The sequence below is a fragment of the Epinephelus fuscoguttatus genome, linkage group LG10 (assembly GCF_011397635.1).
Source record: "Epinephelus fuscoguttatus linkage group LG10, E.fuscoguttatus.final_Chr_v1".
Taxonomy (NCBI): domain Eukaryota; kingdom Metazoa; phylum Chordata; class Actinopteri; order Perciformes; family Serranidae; genus Epinephelus; species Epinephelus fuscoguttatus.
In genome coordinates, this window is record NC_064761.1 from 6,282,543 (window position 1) to 6,300,304 (window position 17,762).

At 40.4% G+C, this 17,762-nt stretch overlaps 1 protein-coding gene across 1 annotated transcript in view; it reads right to left on the bottom strand.

Annotated features, from left to right (window-relative positions):
• kifap3a (kinesin-associated protein 3a) overlaps nt 1–17,762 on the bottom strand; it is a 53,727-nt gene that overhangs the window by 10,984 nt on the left and 24,981 nt on the right. The window contains exons 12-19 of the mRNA XM_049589108.1: nt 17,554–17,662; nt 17,348–17,460; nt 15,692–15,857; nt 13,679–13,804; nt 11,117–11,215; nt 10,349–10,434; nt 5,394–5,583; nt 5,160–5,250 (exon numbers count right to left, since the gene is read on the bottom strand). Of these exons, the coding sequence (XP_049445065.1) occupies nt 5,160–5,250; nt 5,394–5,583; nt 10,349–10,434; nt 11,117–11,215; nt 13,679–13,804; nt 15,692–15,857; nt 17,348–17,460; nt 17,554–17,662 (980 nt within the window). The remainder of the gene's footprint in view (nt 1–5,159; nt 5,251–5,393; nt 5,584–10,348; nt 10,435–11,116; nt 11,216–13,678; nt 13,805–15,691; nt 15,858–17,347; nt 17,461–17,553; nt 17,663–17,762) is intronic.

A 17,762-nucleotide genomic window follows, 5' to 3' on the forward strand; every position in this document is an offset into this window, starting at 1 on the left:
TGAGGGTGGAGCGATGCCTTCTGGGATTGGTGAGGCCTGTTGACTCAGGCTTGGCCTGGTTCAATAACACACATCAGCGAATAGTGATTCAGAAAAACAATACGAGAGGGCAGAGCGCTGGCTGCTGGACGAGCCGACTGAAGGTAAACACTCACAGTTTAGTGTTTCCTCTCTGACACAGCCTGTGTTTCTAGACAAAGACAACCTGCCCTGCTGACAGCCTCCATCACACTCTACCATTCATTATCATAATGCAGACACACAGAGAGCAGGGTTGGGGTCCGATAGCTGAGCCAGTTTTGCATTCAGTCCTAGGTTCTCTATCTTGCTCCGAGGCCAACAAATCTCTGTTCTTTTTCATTAGCAAAAAGCAACAATGCTCTTTTTTTTTTTAGAAAATATGAACGCTGCTTTTGCCAAAAGAAATCCCAAAGATTGTATCAGCTGTAGCTAATTAATGTTAATTCCATAAGTAACTTGCCACAAGGCCAAAATGAAACTCATCTGCTGTGGTTAGAGTGCTCTGTTCAAGCTGGTGTGTAAACACAGTCACAGATTACTGAGTAAGGAAAGAAGCAGTCCTTTCCAACATGACTACTGCTAACCTGTTTTTGGACATTGCATATATTGTATATATTTTGGATTTGCACCGTTGTGTTATTTCATATTTTAATAATTGCACTCTTTCCTACTTTGTATTGCAGCTTCAACAGCAACTTGAAATCTTATCTTAATCACAAGTGAACTTTCCAGGTCTCTTTCACACCTATTAGTTTTAGTTCACTCCACTTTGTTCGGAGTAATGGAAAAAACAACAACTGTTGCCTGCATCGTCAGTTCTGGTGCAGTTTTGTGTTCATGTGGACGTACTACAATCAAACTAAGAGCTGTAAACATGAGGTCATAATGACTGGTGGGTGACTCAGTGATCAGACAGTTTTGGTGACTGTCATCTTGCATCATCTCTGTTACATGGACCCATGTGGTGAAATCAAATTTCAGTGACTAGAGGACCAAAAGCACCAAAAGGACTTCACCCCTCTAATGCTTTTTATCAATAATTCACCCAGTGTTACACTGAATTTGTGAAGAAAACTTTGTTTTTCTTGCATGCCTCCAGTGAAGGAAGAATCCAACAATGGAGAAAATTCCTGATTAATAATTGTTTAACTACAGCAAACTACACTTAAACATCTGTTAACAAATTGTGACACAACTTATGCAGTATAATCCATGTTTCATTTATCCAGTCTTATGCTCAGTACTTCCCAAACACATGCAATTTAGCTAAAACCTTACTACAACTGAACTAAAAGTGAAACCTAACTACTCTCTCTTTAAGCCAGACCACTGACATAAACACAACTTTTATTTGTGTGTGGGGGGGGGGTGCCATATCCTATTGTTAACAAAAATACAGGTATAAGTTTTAATATCATATGAAAAATTCATATCGTGATACTCGCGATATTTCGACTTGTTGACATTTTGTTACCCACGGCAACAACAAGCATGGCTAAAAGCAAAATTATTACAGACTCTGCGGTTTCTAAAAGAGGAGCAGCTTCAGTAGTGTCGAATAAACTGTTGCATCGGTAGACCTGGGCCTCCTGAATGTTTTATGAACAGCCCTGGACTTCTATTAGACTACTTTAGAGAGTAACCGTGAGTTACCCTCCCTGCAGAGTTAACTCATTCAGCGGCTCCGCGAACAGCAGCACAGCATCTCCCTCTCCTCTCTCCCTGTGCGCACACAGGAATCAGTGTTGTCAAGTGATCAAAGTTTGACAATGTAAACCTATGTGACGCTCGCAGCTCGACAAAAAAACTACATATATGTGAATGTGCAATAGTTCTGGTAGCATAACAGCCTGTCACAGGTTACAGTGTGATGGTTGAAGGAGAAATGAGCATAAAGTTCCTGGTGGAAAAACTCCCCCAACTCAATCACTAAGGATTTTGCTAAAAGAAGGAAATCACCTGCTCATATATATATATATATATATATATATATACACACAGTACAGGCCAAAAGTTTGGACACGCCTTCTCATTCAATGCGTTTTCTTTATTTTCATGACTATTTACATTGTAGATTCTCACTGAAGGCATCAAAACTATGAATGAACACATGTGGAGTTATGTACTTAACAAAAAAAGGTGAAATAACTGAAAACATGTTTTATATTCTAGTTTCTTCAAAATAGCCACCCTTTGCTCTGATTACTGCTTTGCACACTCTTGGCATTCTCTCCATGAGCTTCAAGAGGTAGTCACCTGAAATGGTTTCCACTTCACAGGTGTGCCTTATCAGGGTTAATTAGTGGAATTTCTTGCTTTATCAATGGGGTTGGGACCATCAGTTGTGTTGTGCAGAAGTCAGGTTAATACACAGCCGACAGCCCTATTGGACAACTGTTAAAATTCATATTATGGCAAGAACCAATCAGCTAACTAAAGAAAAACCAGTGGCCATCATTACTTTAAGAAATGAAGGTCAGTCAGTCCGGAAAATTGCAAAAACTTTAAATGTGTCCCCAAGTGGAGTCGCAAAAACCATCAAGCGCTACAACGAAACTGGCACACACGAGGACCGACCCAGGAAAGGAAGACCAAGAGTCACCTCTGCTTCTGAGGATAAGTTCATCCGAGTCACCAGCCTCAGAAATCGCAAGTTAACAGCAGCTCAGATCAGAGACCAGATGAATGCCACACAGAGTTCTAGCAGCAGACCCATCTCTAGAACAACTGTTAAGAGGAGACTGCGAATCAGGCCTTCATGGTCAAATAGCTGCTAGGAAACCACTGCTAAGGAGAGGCAACAAGCAGAAGAGATTTGTTTGGGCCAAGAAACACAAGGAATGGACATTAGACCAGTGGAAATCTGTGCTTTGGTCTGATGAGTCCAAATTTGAGATCTTTGGTTCCAACCGCCGTGTCTTTGTGAGACGCAGAAAAGGTGAACGGATGGATTCCACATGCCTGGTTCCCACTGCGAAGCATGGAGGAGGAGGTGTGATGGTGTGGGGGTGTTTTGCTGGTGACACTGTTGGGGATTTATTCAAATTGAAGGCACACTGAACCAGCATGGCTACCACAGCATCCTGCAGCGACATGCCATCCCATCCGGTTTGCGTTTAGTTGACGATCATTTATTTTTCAACAGGACAATGACCCCAAACACACCTCCAGGCTGTGTAAGGGCTATTTGACCAAGAAGGAGAGTGATGGAGTGCTGCGGCAGATGACCTGGCCTCCACAGTCACCGGACCTGAACCCAATCGAGATGGTTTGGGGTGAGCTGGACCGCAGAGTGAAGGCAAAGGGGCCAACAAGTGCTAAACACCTCTGGGAACTCCTTCAAGACTGTTGGAAAACCATTTCAGGTGACTACCTCTTGAAGCTCATGGAGAGAATGCCAAGAGTGTGCAAAGCAGTAATCAGAGCAAAGGGTGGCTATTTTGAAGAAACTAGAATATAAAACATGTTTTCAGTTATTTCACCTTTTTTTGTTAAGTACATAACTCCACATGTGTTCATTCATAGTTTTGATGCCTTCAGTGAGAATCTACAGTGTAAATAGTAATGAAAATAAAGAAAACGCATTGAATGAGAAGGTGTGTCCAAACTTTTGGCCTGTACTGTATATATATATATATATATATATATATATATATATATGTAGATCCCAGGGTACACTTATATGTATCTGGGAGCTGTTGAAATGTGTAATTTGTGGCAGATTTTATTTTGTTGACCTATTAATGTTGTATACACAATCTGACTCTCACTCTGAGTTACTGTTGTTGTTTACAACTGAAGAAATGAGAGATCGTTTATCTTGATTTTTTACTGGATATCTGAAGGCAAACTGTTAGGTTATCATGTGAAATTCTATCACTTATTTTGTCGCAATTCAACTGTCTTAAATTATTAATGAATTTTATCTTATTATATAATGACAAAAACTCTGTGTGTGTGTGTGTGTGTGTGTGTGTGTGTGTGTGTGTGTGTGTGTGTGTGTGTCTGTTCCATGTTTTTCTCCTCACTGACTTGGTCAATCCATGTGAAATTTGGCACAGTGGTAGAGGGTCATGGGAGGATGCAAATGAAGCAATATTACATCAATTGGCCAAAGGGGGGCACTATAGCAACCGATTGAAATTGCAAACTTTGAATGGGCATATCTCATATCCAGTATGTCGTACAGACATGAAACTTTGCACAGAGATGCCTCTCCTCACGAGGAACACAATTGCCTCAAGAACCCATAACTTCCAGTTATATAGATTTTCCGCAATTTTGAATTTTTTGAAAAACACTTAAAAATCAATCTCTACCTAGGAAGTTTGACCGATCTGCATGAAACTCGGTGAACATAATCTAGGGACCAATATCTAAAGTTCCCTCTTGGCAAAAGTTGGAAAACTAAAACTGAGCTTCTTTAAGGCAATGAATATTGCAGAGGGCGTGGCTCATCACATAAAGGTGTATAACATCTCAAGGATTTCACCGATCACCACGCAGCTTTGTAGGCATATGACCACACATAATCTGAGGAGACCCCTCCATTATTGACCCGATCAAACAAAATGGGGACGCTAGAGAGCTAATTTCTTATCTAGGCCTAACCGCCATATCGATTTTTACTAAACTTGATGGATATGTAGAACGGGACGCCTCAAGGTGACTGGAGAAATTTAACTCTAATTGGCAACTGGGTGGCGCTATAACAAGATCACCCAATCCTAACAGCTAAGTTTCATTTTCAGTTCAGTTTTAAATAATATGGTCTTGACTCACACAAGTTGTGTGAGTTTGTAAGCAGATGTTTTGACATAGCTTTGCTAACATGTGCCCATATAACTCCAATTCATTAAGAATTTTCTGTGTTTTTGGATTCTTTGTTCACTATAGAGGAATGTGAGCAGAAAAAAAAGTTTACTTCATAAATTCAATGTAACATGGGGTGATTAAATGATACACAAATGGTCATTTAGGAAGTGAAGTATTCCTTCAACTAAACCTTTTCCATATGTCATTAATAATGATAAACATATGATTGAAAAAGATTCGGGTTCTCTGAGTGGAGTCAGATGAGGAAAAGTGATATTAAACACCAACCCACTGCAGGTGTAGGTGAACAGAGAGCTCCATACCTGCTTATGTATCCAGTTTGTCCCAGCTCCCCATTCTGGAAGTCAGTGAAGAAATCAGGACTGATGGCACCGTCTGCTGACATGATCCCATCTGAATGAGACAATACAAACACGACTTAACATACTGTACATATAACTCAGCGCTGATATCAAACTTTTCATCTCACCCTCTATACAAAAGGCAGATGAGTCTATTTTCCAAAATAAAAAACTATTCCTATAAACCCTCAGTACCAGCGCTGTAGAACAGGTCGGGTCTCTCCAGGATGTCTCTGTCCCCAATGAAGGATTCCCCATCCTCCCCGTACAGGAAGGGCTCTTCTGCTTCATCCATCAGACGGTTCTCCACCATCTCCAGCCACTGACCATTGTACCAGCGAAACTTCTCATTCTGGATCTTTTTTCCCCACTCCTCGTCATATTCCTGAGTGATGTTGGAGGGAAGAGAAAGTTGGGAGAAGGGTGACAGAAAACCAGAGAAATGTGTCCATAGTTCATTGGCAAAATGCTACAGACTCATTTGTATTTTCTGCACTTAATAGCAGCTTACAGCTTTAATGACATGACTGACTGACACATTAATTACATTTACAAGCACAAAACAGTCTGCTTTTTGCCTTTATTCTGAAAAAGACAATATCTAAGCAGTTTTGTGCATTTGCCCTTCAAAACATGAAACAACAAAACGGCTGGAGCTGCTTGTGCCATTTTGCTTCTTTGCATCAAAGTGGTATTTTTCCACCGGTGGCGGGCCTGTTAGACCGTGCAAACACAGCCTCCTTCTTTCATCCCTCTAACCACCTTCTTGAAAAGTTTGATGTTGTGATACATGTACATTTCCAAAAAAATTGTTAATATCTAAGTATTTCACAAGGTTTGAAAGTAGACGTGTATCTCTTTCCCACCAGAAATGTAAGCTTTTCTTTTGAGCATGCATCTCAACCCAAGGTTTGCAATCTGTTGGCTAGTTGGTTTGTGCACCATGCACAGAGCTGACTGTAACAGACAAGAGGCCGTTTGTTGCAAACTGCAGTAAAAACCCAGCTGAGACGCATATTCTGAATGCACTGTATACATGTCCAAAGAATGCTCCTTAAACCCAAATAATACTGGCATATCCCACATGTGCTAATTGTAAAATGCCACATTCAGAATTTTGGAATATCCAAATAGAAGATGCTGTTTACATGACCTGCATCAGTTGTGGAATACTGTTATTCCCGGAAAAATAGTGCAATATAAGTGTGCATGCAAACACAGTCAGTGGTTTGCTCTGGAAAATAACTGTGACCTTTGGTTAAAGGACTCTGAAAGTTTTCCAAATAGCTCCAGTTTTATTCCTCGTTGAGGAATTCCTGATTTGATGCAATTAAAGCCTCCACGTGGAATCAAACCTATTTTCTCACTCTTTTACTTTGTTTTTACTTGTTCTTCTGTTAACACTGAGTGGCGGTAGGACATGAATGTTTGTCCTACAGTAGCAGGAGTTATCACCATGTCAAAGCATCTTCTTATTAAAGATACACCACTTTTACACCCCTGCCAAGCATAAAATATTCAATTCCCCCCCCCAAAAGAAAAAATCTTTGTCACAACAGTTATTTACAAGTTCATACATGTAAAATCAACAACTCCATATCAGAAGAATATCAGGTACATGTATGTATGACTGTCGTAAGAAAAACCTGCGTCCGGCCGGCTCAACTGTTTGCGTAGCTCGGGCAGAGGAGGACCACAAAGTTCTGTTTTCTTTTCTCTGCGGGGGCTGAAGGGGGAGTGATAAAGGCAGCCTTTGAGACTGTGATGCCCCTGCCTGAAAGATTAATCATTCAGATGCAAAGCAGAGCCCCGTGGGCACTGACAGCCACCCCGAGATCCTGGGACTCAAACGGGCCTATTGACCATCATTCTGAGGCCTCAACCCCAAATGCTGGTGGTGACAGTGACACACTATGTCAGCATGCTGATTCATCAGAGGCTGAAACAGCATCATGACTCATGGTTTTGACTGAGCAATTAGGCTCTTATATTGGTTTAATATGACTAATCAGTTATTAGCAGCTGAGCTCATGACAGCATGAGCTCATCACGGCAGGGGTGAGGAAGTGCACAACAGTTTTGGGAGCTTTTCAACATATTCCTCTGGAAATGTGGCCGGGCTAAGAATATCACTGTGAATTAGGCCTCTGTCCCACTTGGAGCATCTACAAAGTTCCTTGTGAGGCCACGTGTGTTTGTACATGAGCAGGGCCACGATGATCAAAGGGTGAACATTTCAGGACTGCACAGTTATGGCGTGTGCTGCCAAAAGGACCCAGGCGGTAATGATTGTGTGTGTGTGTGTGTGTGTGTGTGTGTGTTTGTGTCCACAGCTCTGCTTTCTCTCTCACCTCTGCTGTCCAGCCGCTGACACACACCAGAGCCCACCGGCTGCCTTTCATGTGGTTCACAGCTTAATAGGTCTCACTGATAATTTCAATGAAACACTTCCTTTGCCCCGCTACACTGCCTGGCTATAATCTACAGCTAATTACGCTGATCTGAGGTCTGGCAGCGATCATACACTGACTGGGAGCTGACCACACCTGTCAGTCACAAGGCGATTCAGGAGTTCATCACTTTGTTAATCGCTGATGTCAAATTTGGCTCGGGCACATCAGGAAAGGTGAGAATGTTTGACTGTAAGACTGTGGAAAAGGTCAAATTGTTTCATGTCTGTATGAAAATAGAAATGAGCTAGATAAGAATACTGGATGACCTATCTGTTGTTTTTAAATAATCTGAATAGAATTCAAAATTTTAATTCTTTATCTTGTTTATCTTACATTTCATTTCATGACTCCCAGCAATATTATTTTCAGGGTGAGTGAAAGCTTCCAAAGGTTTCTGAACACTTCCTATCCAGGGCTGTAATACCAACCAGACAAAGCAGGAAACTTTACTTGGGCTCCAGACCCCCAAGAGGCCACCGAAAGTATCTGTTTCACCGTGTGCCAATCCATTTGGGGACTGATCAACTGTAAGTTTGTTTGAAAAAAACTGTAGGTTCTGCTTTATTACCTGATCTTGAGATCCTGTGTTGAGGTGTCAAATTCTTTTACAGTTTTGTTTTAAAAGCTTCAACAGCTTGCATATTTTAGCTGATATTGTGCATATTTGTGTTGAATCAAATGAGCACACAGCAAACCTGACTGAGGTTATAGCATCCAATAATGTAATAATTCCCTGAAAATATAGTAACGCTTAAAAATGTAATAAAATTTGCACTTCGCTTGACTAAAATGTAACGAAACACCATAAGTGTAATTACTTGACCATACATGTAATAAAATGTCCTGACTGATGTTGACATTATTGGGAATTTATTACACAATGCAAAGCGGGGCTAATCAAGAAATAAATCACGAAATAAATTTTCAGGGATCTAAAAGGTAACCAGAGAGACCCAAAGCGTTAAAGTGTTTAGATTTAGTGTTTGTGTTAAAGATTTAGAAGATAAAAGAGAAGAGTTTGGTTATGCCCTACTACGCCCTCTACATGAAGCCTTGAGTTAACATTTCCAAAAACATTAAATCAGTGTCAAATCAGTGTTTAAGTGTCATCAGGAGGCTAACAATGACATTAACATTCATTCATTCATTCATTCATTCACTCAGTCATTATCTTTTACTGCTTATCCTGTTGGGGGTCATGGGGGGCTGGAGCCTATCCCAGCTAACATTAGGCAAAAGGTGGGGTACGCCCTGGACAGGTCGCCAGATTGTCCCAGGGCTAACACACAGAGACAGACAACCATTCACGATTACATTCACACCTACCGGCAAATGAGGCCCTGTTTAGACGACAACGGTTTCTCTAAAAATGGAAAAGTCTGTCCTTTGCGTTTTAAAAAACGTCTGTATTTATATGATGACGATATTTAAACGATCCCCATTCACACGGAGCCGCAGAATCTACTGGAAACGCTGTAGTATGCATGCCAGGCCAATGGGTGGCAGTGTAAATTTGCAAAGCAACACCACGGTATGACACCATGCCCCTGCGCTGAAGCGCAAAGAACAAAAAAACAAAGAAGACACAATGGCGAAAGCATGCACAGATAACTTTGTCTGGATGGACGATGAGGTGGAGTTGCTACAGTAACAGATCTACACTTCACTTCAAATCAACAGGGAGAGCAGCACAAACAGAGCATTGTTGTTGTCACGGTCGGCATGCCTAGTGACTGGAACCATAATGCGCATGTGCGAAAAGTCTCCGTTTTCAGAGGAACTGCATATTGCAAGTTTACATGACAAAGGAGACACTGCCGTTTCCAAAAAGTTGCACTCTGGAACCCATTTTCAAAACGTTGCGTTTTCAGGCACCCAAAACGCCACGGTCGTGTAAACGATCGGCCAAAACGCAACTAAAGTTTACCGTTTTCAGTTGAAATCATTGTCGTATAAACGGGGCCTGAGAGTCACCAATTAACTTAATCAGCCTGTCATTGGACTGTGGACCCTGAGGTTCAAACCCTCCACCCTAGGTTCAAACCAGGAACCCTCTTGCTGTGAGGAAACAATGCTAACCACTGCACCACCATGCCGCCTATGACACTGACAGCTGTGTCATTTTTGTATACCTGCACATTTTACATGTCTGAGAAAAAAAGCATGCTTTACATTTTATTACACCATCGATTTAAAAAAACAATTATGTTATTGGGTGCAACAGGGGTCACTATAAACTGCTGTTGCTCCTCAACCTTTGAGACTAACAAGAACCAAATCAATGCACATCATTAAAAAATGCTTTTATATTTCTGTTTTGTTTTTGTGTCATTTCCTCCTTCTCCTATAGCACATTGTAAGTTTGGTTTTGAAAGGGGTTTTATAAATACAGTCTGCTTTTGCAAAAAGAACTTTTGAACAGGGAGTGGGAGGTCTTACATCCTAGCAGACCACGGACAATTTACTACAACCATACTTATATCTGTTTTAAAAAACAAAGGCACTAGTGTGTAAGTCTGAATTTAAGCAAATTCATATGTATTTTAATCCTAGTAATATTTTCTTGTAACTTTGGAGAGGAGTTAAAATAATTTGTGCTAACTTTTAATAAAGTAACAAAAAGGAAAGTGACTGGCACCTTAATTCCTACATCTAAAGTGGTGAAATGATATTTATGAGGCCTCATGAGATACTCACAGCGATGATATCCAGCGTGTTGTCACAGACTTTGCGAATCTCTGCGTTGTTATCATGCATCAGGTCGATGAGGTACGCAGGGGCTTCTGAGACCAGGACTCAAGGAAAGAAAACATTTCATCCTCTCTAGGGTGTTTCGATGGAGAATCAATTGTTCTGTGTCCTCAACAATGAAAGAGGGAAATATGGAAATGTGGTGGTATTGTGGTTATTCTTTCATTTAGAAACAGAGACAAAAGACAGGTGCCCTGCAGCTGAAGGGACCGCTGTCTACATTTCCTGTGATGAAGTGAACACTTTCCTCCCACAGCGCTGCTTACATCAGATATTCCTGTTATATATATTCTTCCCGCAGAAAGAAAAACATCAATCAGAACATGCTGACAGAGAGCATATTTGTAATTTGACACAAGCCGCTGCCACCAACCACAACTGTGTACAATTACAGGCAGCTTAGAATACCCAGAGGGTTAAAAACAACTAAATCGAGGGGTTAAAAGAGGCTGCTATGGAGATGCAGATGGGAATAAACTGTGAGGAGAGGTACATACAGGGCAGTACTATGAGTTACTATAGAAACATACACTAAAGACTGGACATAAAGTAATTCTGTAGAGCACCAAAGAACAACTTTATATGCAGCCACTGTCAAAATAACTGTGCTGGAAGCTACAGGGCATTCTTGTTGATGTCTTGCATCTATTAATGTTTATCTCATCTAATGGTTCAGAAATGTCTACAATAGTTTACTAATTAGTAAAAGGATACGTGTGTCTTTGACGATGACGTCCCTGGTAGCTTTGTGAAAGACCATCTGGTAGAAGACGTAGACAATCTGACACACAAACTCATCATCCTCTTGTTGGGCTGACATGGAAACAGAAAAGAGGGAAAAGAAATGAACAAGGACTCATTTTAGAGTAGACTTTGTCATCATTCATCAACGCGGTTGGATGAAGCTAAACTTAAAGCTGTTTTTCGTTTTGTTTCCCATCTCGAACTGTATTTTCATAACAATACTTGCTATATAAAGCAATTTAGCACCCCATTTAAAACACCCTTTTCACATATTATAAATATATATTCAAATGCATTTTGAAAACCAGGAAGTGACACAGGAGCCCTCACTATGTAGCTTACTCCTGTTATGCCCGATTAAATTATGCTCTTATAGAAATCTGACGGAGTTGACAAAAATCTGGGACACATCTTTAAAGGGCCAACATTTTCAGTTCAAATAAATTTTAAAACAAACATGATTATAGCAGCACATTTTTACAGTGATATTATCCATACACACTGTTAGTTTTAGATTCTGAAGGCTTTTAACACATTTTGTAATTGTTTGAAGTTGTGAAGTCTTGTCTGGGACCAATGGGGGAGGTATAGGGTGGCAGGGGGTGGCCGTGGCCACCTCACACTGAATCCTGGCCACCCTTTTGGCCACCCTGGCCTGACCCCAACCACCACATCACAGCTGTCGCTAGTTTCCAACATGCGGAACCTTTCCTGCACTGCGACGGCACTACCGGACACTTTAGATGCGCGCACATCCTGTGTTATGGATATTTGGCATGAAGGCGTGACCAGACAAAGACGGTACCGCCGTTAAACAAAAAGAAGAGAAGACAAAGACGGTGGATAACATGGGATTAACTGCCATATTCATTCATGTTTGTTTTCCTCGTCTCTCTCAACCAAAGAGACTGGATGACAAGAGCGTTCACTTCTGTGCATCGTCTGGCAGCCAGGTGAGTTGGTTCATTAGTGTAATGAACGGAGGGAAAGCTTTTGTCATCGAGTGTCCAAGTCTCTGTGGGGGAGGCGGGGCTATGGGCTACACACACACAGTGCGTGAGGGGGAGGGGGAGATGAGGTGGAGAAATAAAGAGAATTGATTGATTGATTGTAAGAGAAAGACAGGGAACTTGTTCCTAAACCAAATGCCACAGCCCCTGTGTGGGAGTGTTTTGGATTTAAACCAAATGACAGAGGGGAGCCCAGTAATTTGAGAGTGAGAGACTGAGAGTCTATTTTTCTTTCTTCTATAGTTCTTTTTTTGTATTTATTTATTTATTTCGATATTTTTATGTATTACTTCGGATATTTAAATTTTCTTTTATGCATTCCTAAATATTCTTGTTAAACAAATGTTTATTTCTCTTTAAAAGGGTGTACTTGCATCATTATGCCTTTATTATCATTATATAAGTTTAAAAAATGGTCTAAAAACAGCAAAATTACAACCATAATAAAATGGTCTTAAAAGCACAATATTACACAATATTATCACTTATCGCAATAATTTCTGACGCAATTAATTGCCCAGAAATTTTTTTTATCATGACAGGCCTAGCATAGTAACAATAGTCAAGTGTTTAATAAAGTATGTGAAACTAGCTCCACCTCCAGCAGCTACAACAGTAGCAAGCTGCTCTAACACTGATGCTTCAGTATTAATAATCTAATGATGTCATATATCATAATATCAGTCAGAGGAACCAAACACTACTTTTAGCCTACTGCAATACTTTAAAGACACTTTTCTCTCTTAGAACTGGTTCTTATGACGTGTTGTCTGACCACATCAGAAATCAAATGTGTTTATCATTCTGAACAGCTTCAAGGTGGAGTGAATGTTAAAATAATTAGGCAATAAACATCAAAACACAACATTAGATGTCATATTTTGGTTTATATTCAACTAAGGTAGGTATTGCGTGATCCATGTACTGTTTTTTTTTTTGTTGTTTTTTTACTGTAACTGAAACGGAAAACGGGAACAGGATGGGACAGGAGTCATTCTTGTGGGACTGGGATGGGACAGGATTTTTTTTCCGTTTTCATGGGATTATTTTTGCGGGACTGGGATGGGACAGGACTGAAAATCCCCTCCCGTGTCACCCTGTATACTGTGCTACATTTGTATAGTGTAAGCATCTTTGTTACTTTACTTGCAGGAATAAAAAAAAGTTAAATACACTTAATATTATTTGATCCACCATTACCTGCATTCCAAATATTGTGGAGACATTGCCACCCCAAGATGATCACATAACCATCCTGGCCACCCCACAGAAAATTTTCTAGGACATGATTTCTCCCACTTCAAGAATATGTGTTAAATAAAGGAACATCTTTATGTGGATGGAAGACAGTAACTTTAAAAGGTGTACTCCAGCAACGTATTCTCAATCATCCATTAAGTTAGAGGATTTGAGAGAGACAGAGATATCCTGACTTTTAGTCCCTAGCATAAAAGAAATTAAAAAACTGGAATCCATATTTCATAATGCTTTTGAAAGCTATAGTACAGGATTTGATACTTACCATTGAGCAGCTCGATAAGAGCAGGAATGATACCAGACTTGGCCAACATGGCTGCACAAGAGTCATCCATAGACACGGTGCCGATCATGATCACCACCTCCAGAATGAGGTCATCCTCAGCAGAACCTGACATCAGGGAAAAGTACAAGTTGAGTGGATGACTGACAAAGAAAGACAAACATCTGGCCTCTGAATACCCGCAGAACGGAGTGCTGTGCCAGAGAAAACATCCATGTTCTGTGACTTTATGGGTTTACATCTGTGTGACCAAACGCAGCTGATGGAGTTCAGTCTTCTGACTGCTGTGTCTTAAAGCCAAAGCAATCTGGTAACCTATGCTTCCAAAATATAATGTGATAAATAAAATGGCTGTTTGCCATTTGTGTCTGAGGACATCTATTTTACTTTGAAGGATCCCCAGTGGCTCACTTTAAGATCAATAAATAACTCATCAAGGGTCCAGTGGTGGAAGAAAGAGGGCTGGTTTCCTGCCAAGAACACCATCAGCATTGGTAAAAAAACTCAATAAAGGTCAATACATTTTTAGCACTGACTGAAACGTGGCTGTAGCAGCTGGTACTGAAAACAATCACTGAAAGTCAGAAGGGAATGTCAGATTAGAGCCATACTGTTCTTTCTTCATTTGTTGATGACACAACTGATTTTAGTAACAATTTTGTCAATTTTAGACCAACGTATTTCAATTGGCAGCTCATGTTTAGACAGCATAAAAAATGTGAAAAACTTGGCCTCTCTGGTCCTGCACTGATATCAAAAAATCATATGGACACAGAGAAGTGCCACTGGGCCTGATTCAAAACCCAAACAGAGGGACGAAAAGAGTTCTTGTTAAAGACTATAGTTGGAGAGTCCACTTAAGACTACACAGGTCCAAACTGTGGACTTGATGTGAAAGGAAACCATGGAAAACCTACCCAAAACCAAAGAGCATCAACTCAATTTCAAAAACAAGGGACCTATTTTAAAAAGGACCCAACAACTGTGAATCAACAAGCAGAAATACACATCATTTTCAGAGTGCCTCAGAAAGTAATGGCTAACCATTATCTGCCTGGCGCCAGGCCACCAGCACTGTTTGAATGTTTAGGAAGAAGGTGTGCTTGAATGGAGATGGTGACACAGAGGTGCCATGGGAAAATCAAAATAAATAAAGGTCTATCTTAAGGATGACAATATGTATCAATGTTTTCACTTTGCATCAATAATACTGGATCATTTATCATTGAATAAATACATCAGTGCACATCCATGTATTGTTACACCCCTACCTGAAATGTGTCCACTCTGGTATTAGAAATATTCACACACAGACCTGAGACTTAATACAGGATTCTAACAGACCAGATTTGGACACAAAAAATTGTGTAACAGCGACGCCAGGTCTTACTTATTAGTTACACTAACAGTGTAAAGTACAATGTGCTACTTTCCTTCATCCTAGTGTATATGATTCAACAAAAACATGAGGAAGGTTGTCCTGGTGACGCTCGGCCAAGCTGGACACTGTACGCAGGTTTCTCTTTAGTTCTTCCAACTTTCTGTCATTCTTCACTATTAACTATCATACAGTGTAAATTAATTAACCTGAATGAACTGCTCTAGACTTTCAATTCTCCTTTAATGGAGACAAAAGCTGAGGGTAAGAAGGTCAGTGATCATTAAAGGTAAAGATAAGGCCAGACCCTAATGAGGGGTCTCTGTCCTCATATCATCTGCCACTGACACCTTACTGATAGTGTGGTGCAAGGGGAGTAGTTAGAGGTTAAGACAGGGCATGGGAGAGACCTGGCCTCTGGTATTAAGAGGACTAGATGAGAGACCTGTGGTAGGGCTATCCTGCTGGAGCATGTGTGGGTACATTGCTGCGTGTTCTGTAACAGTAGTTTTAAGAGATATCGCAAAAACATTTTCACCATGTAACAAAAAAACTCTGCAGAAGTTTATCAAGACCATAAAAGTCCACGTTGTTAGTCAAATGGTCTTAACACACACCTGGTTTGAGTCGGTTTTTCAGGTAGGGCACCAGGTTGTACTCCTTAAGCACCAGCGCCCAGTCCAGGTCAGGGATGGTGAGATTGGCCAGTGTGCCAAGACATTCGATCACAAACTCTTCAGCCTCCTCCTCGTTGATCTGAGCTGCCAGGTCGCCGACGTGGTCCTACCAACACGCGCACGCACGCACACACACACGCACGCACACACACACACACACACACACACACACACAGGTCAATTAGATTTGCTTTAAAATGAGGCCTGACATAGACAAACATGAAAAACACAATTCCACTACAGATTTGACTTGGTGCCATATTCCCTGGTTGTGTTTATGTAACTCTTCAAGATGTTTTCTATCCTTACCATCATTTAGAGGTTTGTGGTGTTGTTGCTACATGTTTCAGCTAGGCATACCATATAATGTTCATTTCAGAGTAAGGTAGGCTGCTCAGAAATACCATCAAACCAACCATCAGCTTTTATGCCTGTAAGTTTTCCCCACACATTAAATCTCTCTTTATATGAAGAGATGGAGGAGAGTGTCCATGTTCCAGCTATTATAAGAAGGCGACTGGACACTGAACTTTAGTGCAGTCAAAACTCATTTTCTTCAGTTTTATAACTCCTGTTGTTTCTTTTTCTTATCAAATGAATACATTTTCATTCCTTGGGCAATGTAAAGAAGAATCATAGAGCCTTTTCAAAACCAGACCCTCCCCACTCCCAGTTCGTCATGGAGTCTAATTTTTTCTCTCCCTCAGTGTGTGACAGTATCTTGTGTTTTGCTTATTTGTCAACTATGGTATATAGTGTTGAGTGTACACACAAAGCTACACACTGGATTGATTTTAATCACTTTAATGTACTTGAAGTGTGCACTGTGCAGTTGTGCTGTATTGGATTGGTACTATGTCTCAGCAGATACTAAATATTAAAAAAACTTGATGGGGACATCCCTATTTAAATAACTCTTAGTCTGCAAAGTTTCCTTTAGTAAGGGTAGTCACACGGAACTTTATTTATACAAATTATCTTCTATGTCAAACACAATACAGCATTGCATATTGTCAGTTAAACACTGTTTCCTGCACAGTAAAAATGGAGGCTGAAAAATCTGAGATCAAACAGTAGAACTAAGAAGCGCTGATCAAATATGAATCAAGATTCTGTTACCAAGTTGCCCATTTCTCTCCTTTGGGAAAAGCTCATAATGTTGCTGTAGAGTCACCAAGTTAGCCATGGGCCACACCTGAGCCCAGTTTTTTTTCTTCAGCTTGTATGTCCTTACAATTCGGTGAATCTGCAGCATAAGTCATGCTACTACATACCACTAGCAGGACCTTAATATATGATTTTTGATCATATTCATATGGTATTTATTGTAGGATTGCACACACAGCTACTGTTTCACTGAAAATAGTAAGTGCAGGTGATTCCAGCAGTATGTGTTTATTAATAATTGACTACAACATTGTCTGATAAGAATCAATGAGGTTATGACTGCAGTATCACCATACAAATTATGAACAGTTAGATAAATATGCTCTAATATCAGCCATTAAGACTCTCAGGTTGGTAAAGATGAAGACTTTATATACTAGGCTACCAGGAAGCCCAGAACTGTTTGAGTTTATAAGACCATGTACTGACCAGAAAGAGGCCCTTAGTGGGTCCACTGTGCTGAGAAAGATTTCTGATCATCTTCATCACCAGAACATCCTTCAACTTCAAAGCACGCTTCATTAGCATCTTCAGTCCGTTACCTGAGGCAATACAGAGAAAGATTTTAACAACATAGACCGGAATATAATGCCATTTTCCAAATCTATTGTTTATCTTTTCTTTGAAGCTTATACCTTCACAGATGACCTTTGCATTACTCTTGTTAGCAGCCAGGTTGATGCAGAGTGAGATGAGCTCAACGTCCATCTTCTCCTCCCTGCACTCAAACACCATCTTCATCAGCTGTCAATCACAGGTTCCACATGTCAGTTAACCACTTAATTAATTCATCTCTGAGATTCAAGATAACATAATCCATAATACATATCTGCAGCCATGTGTT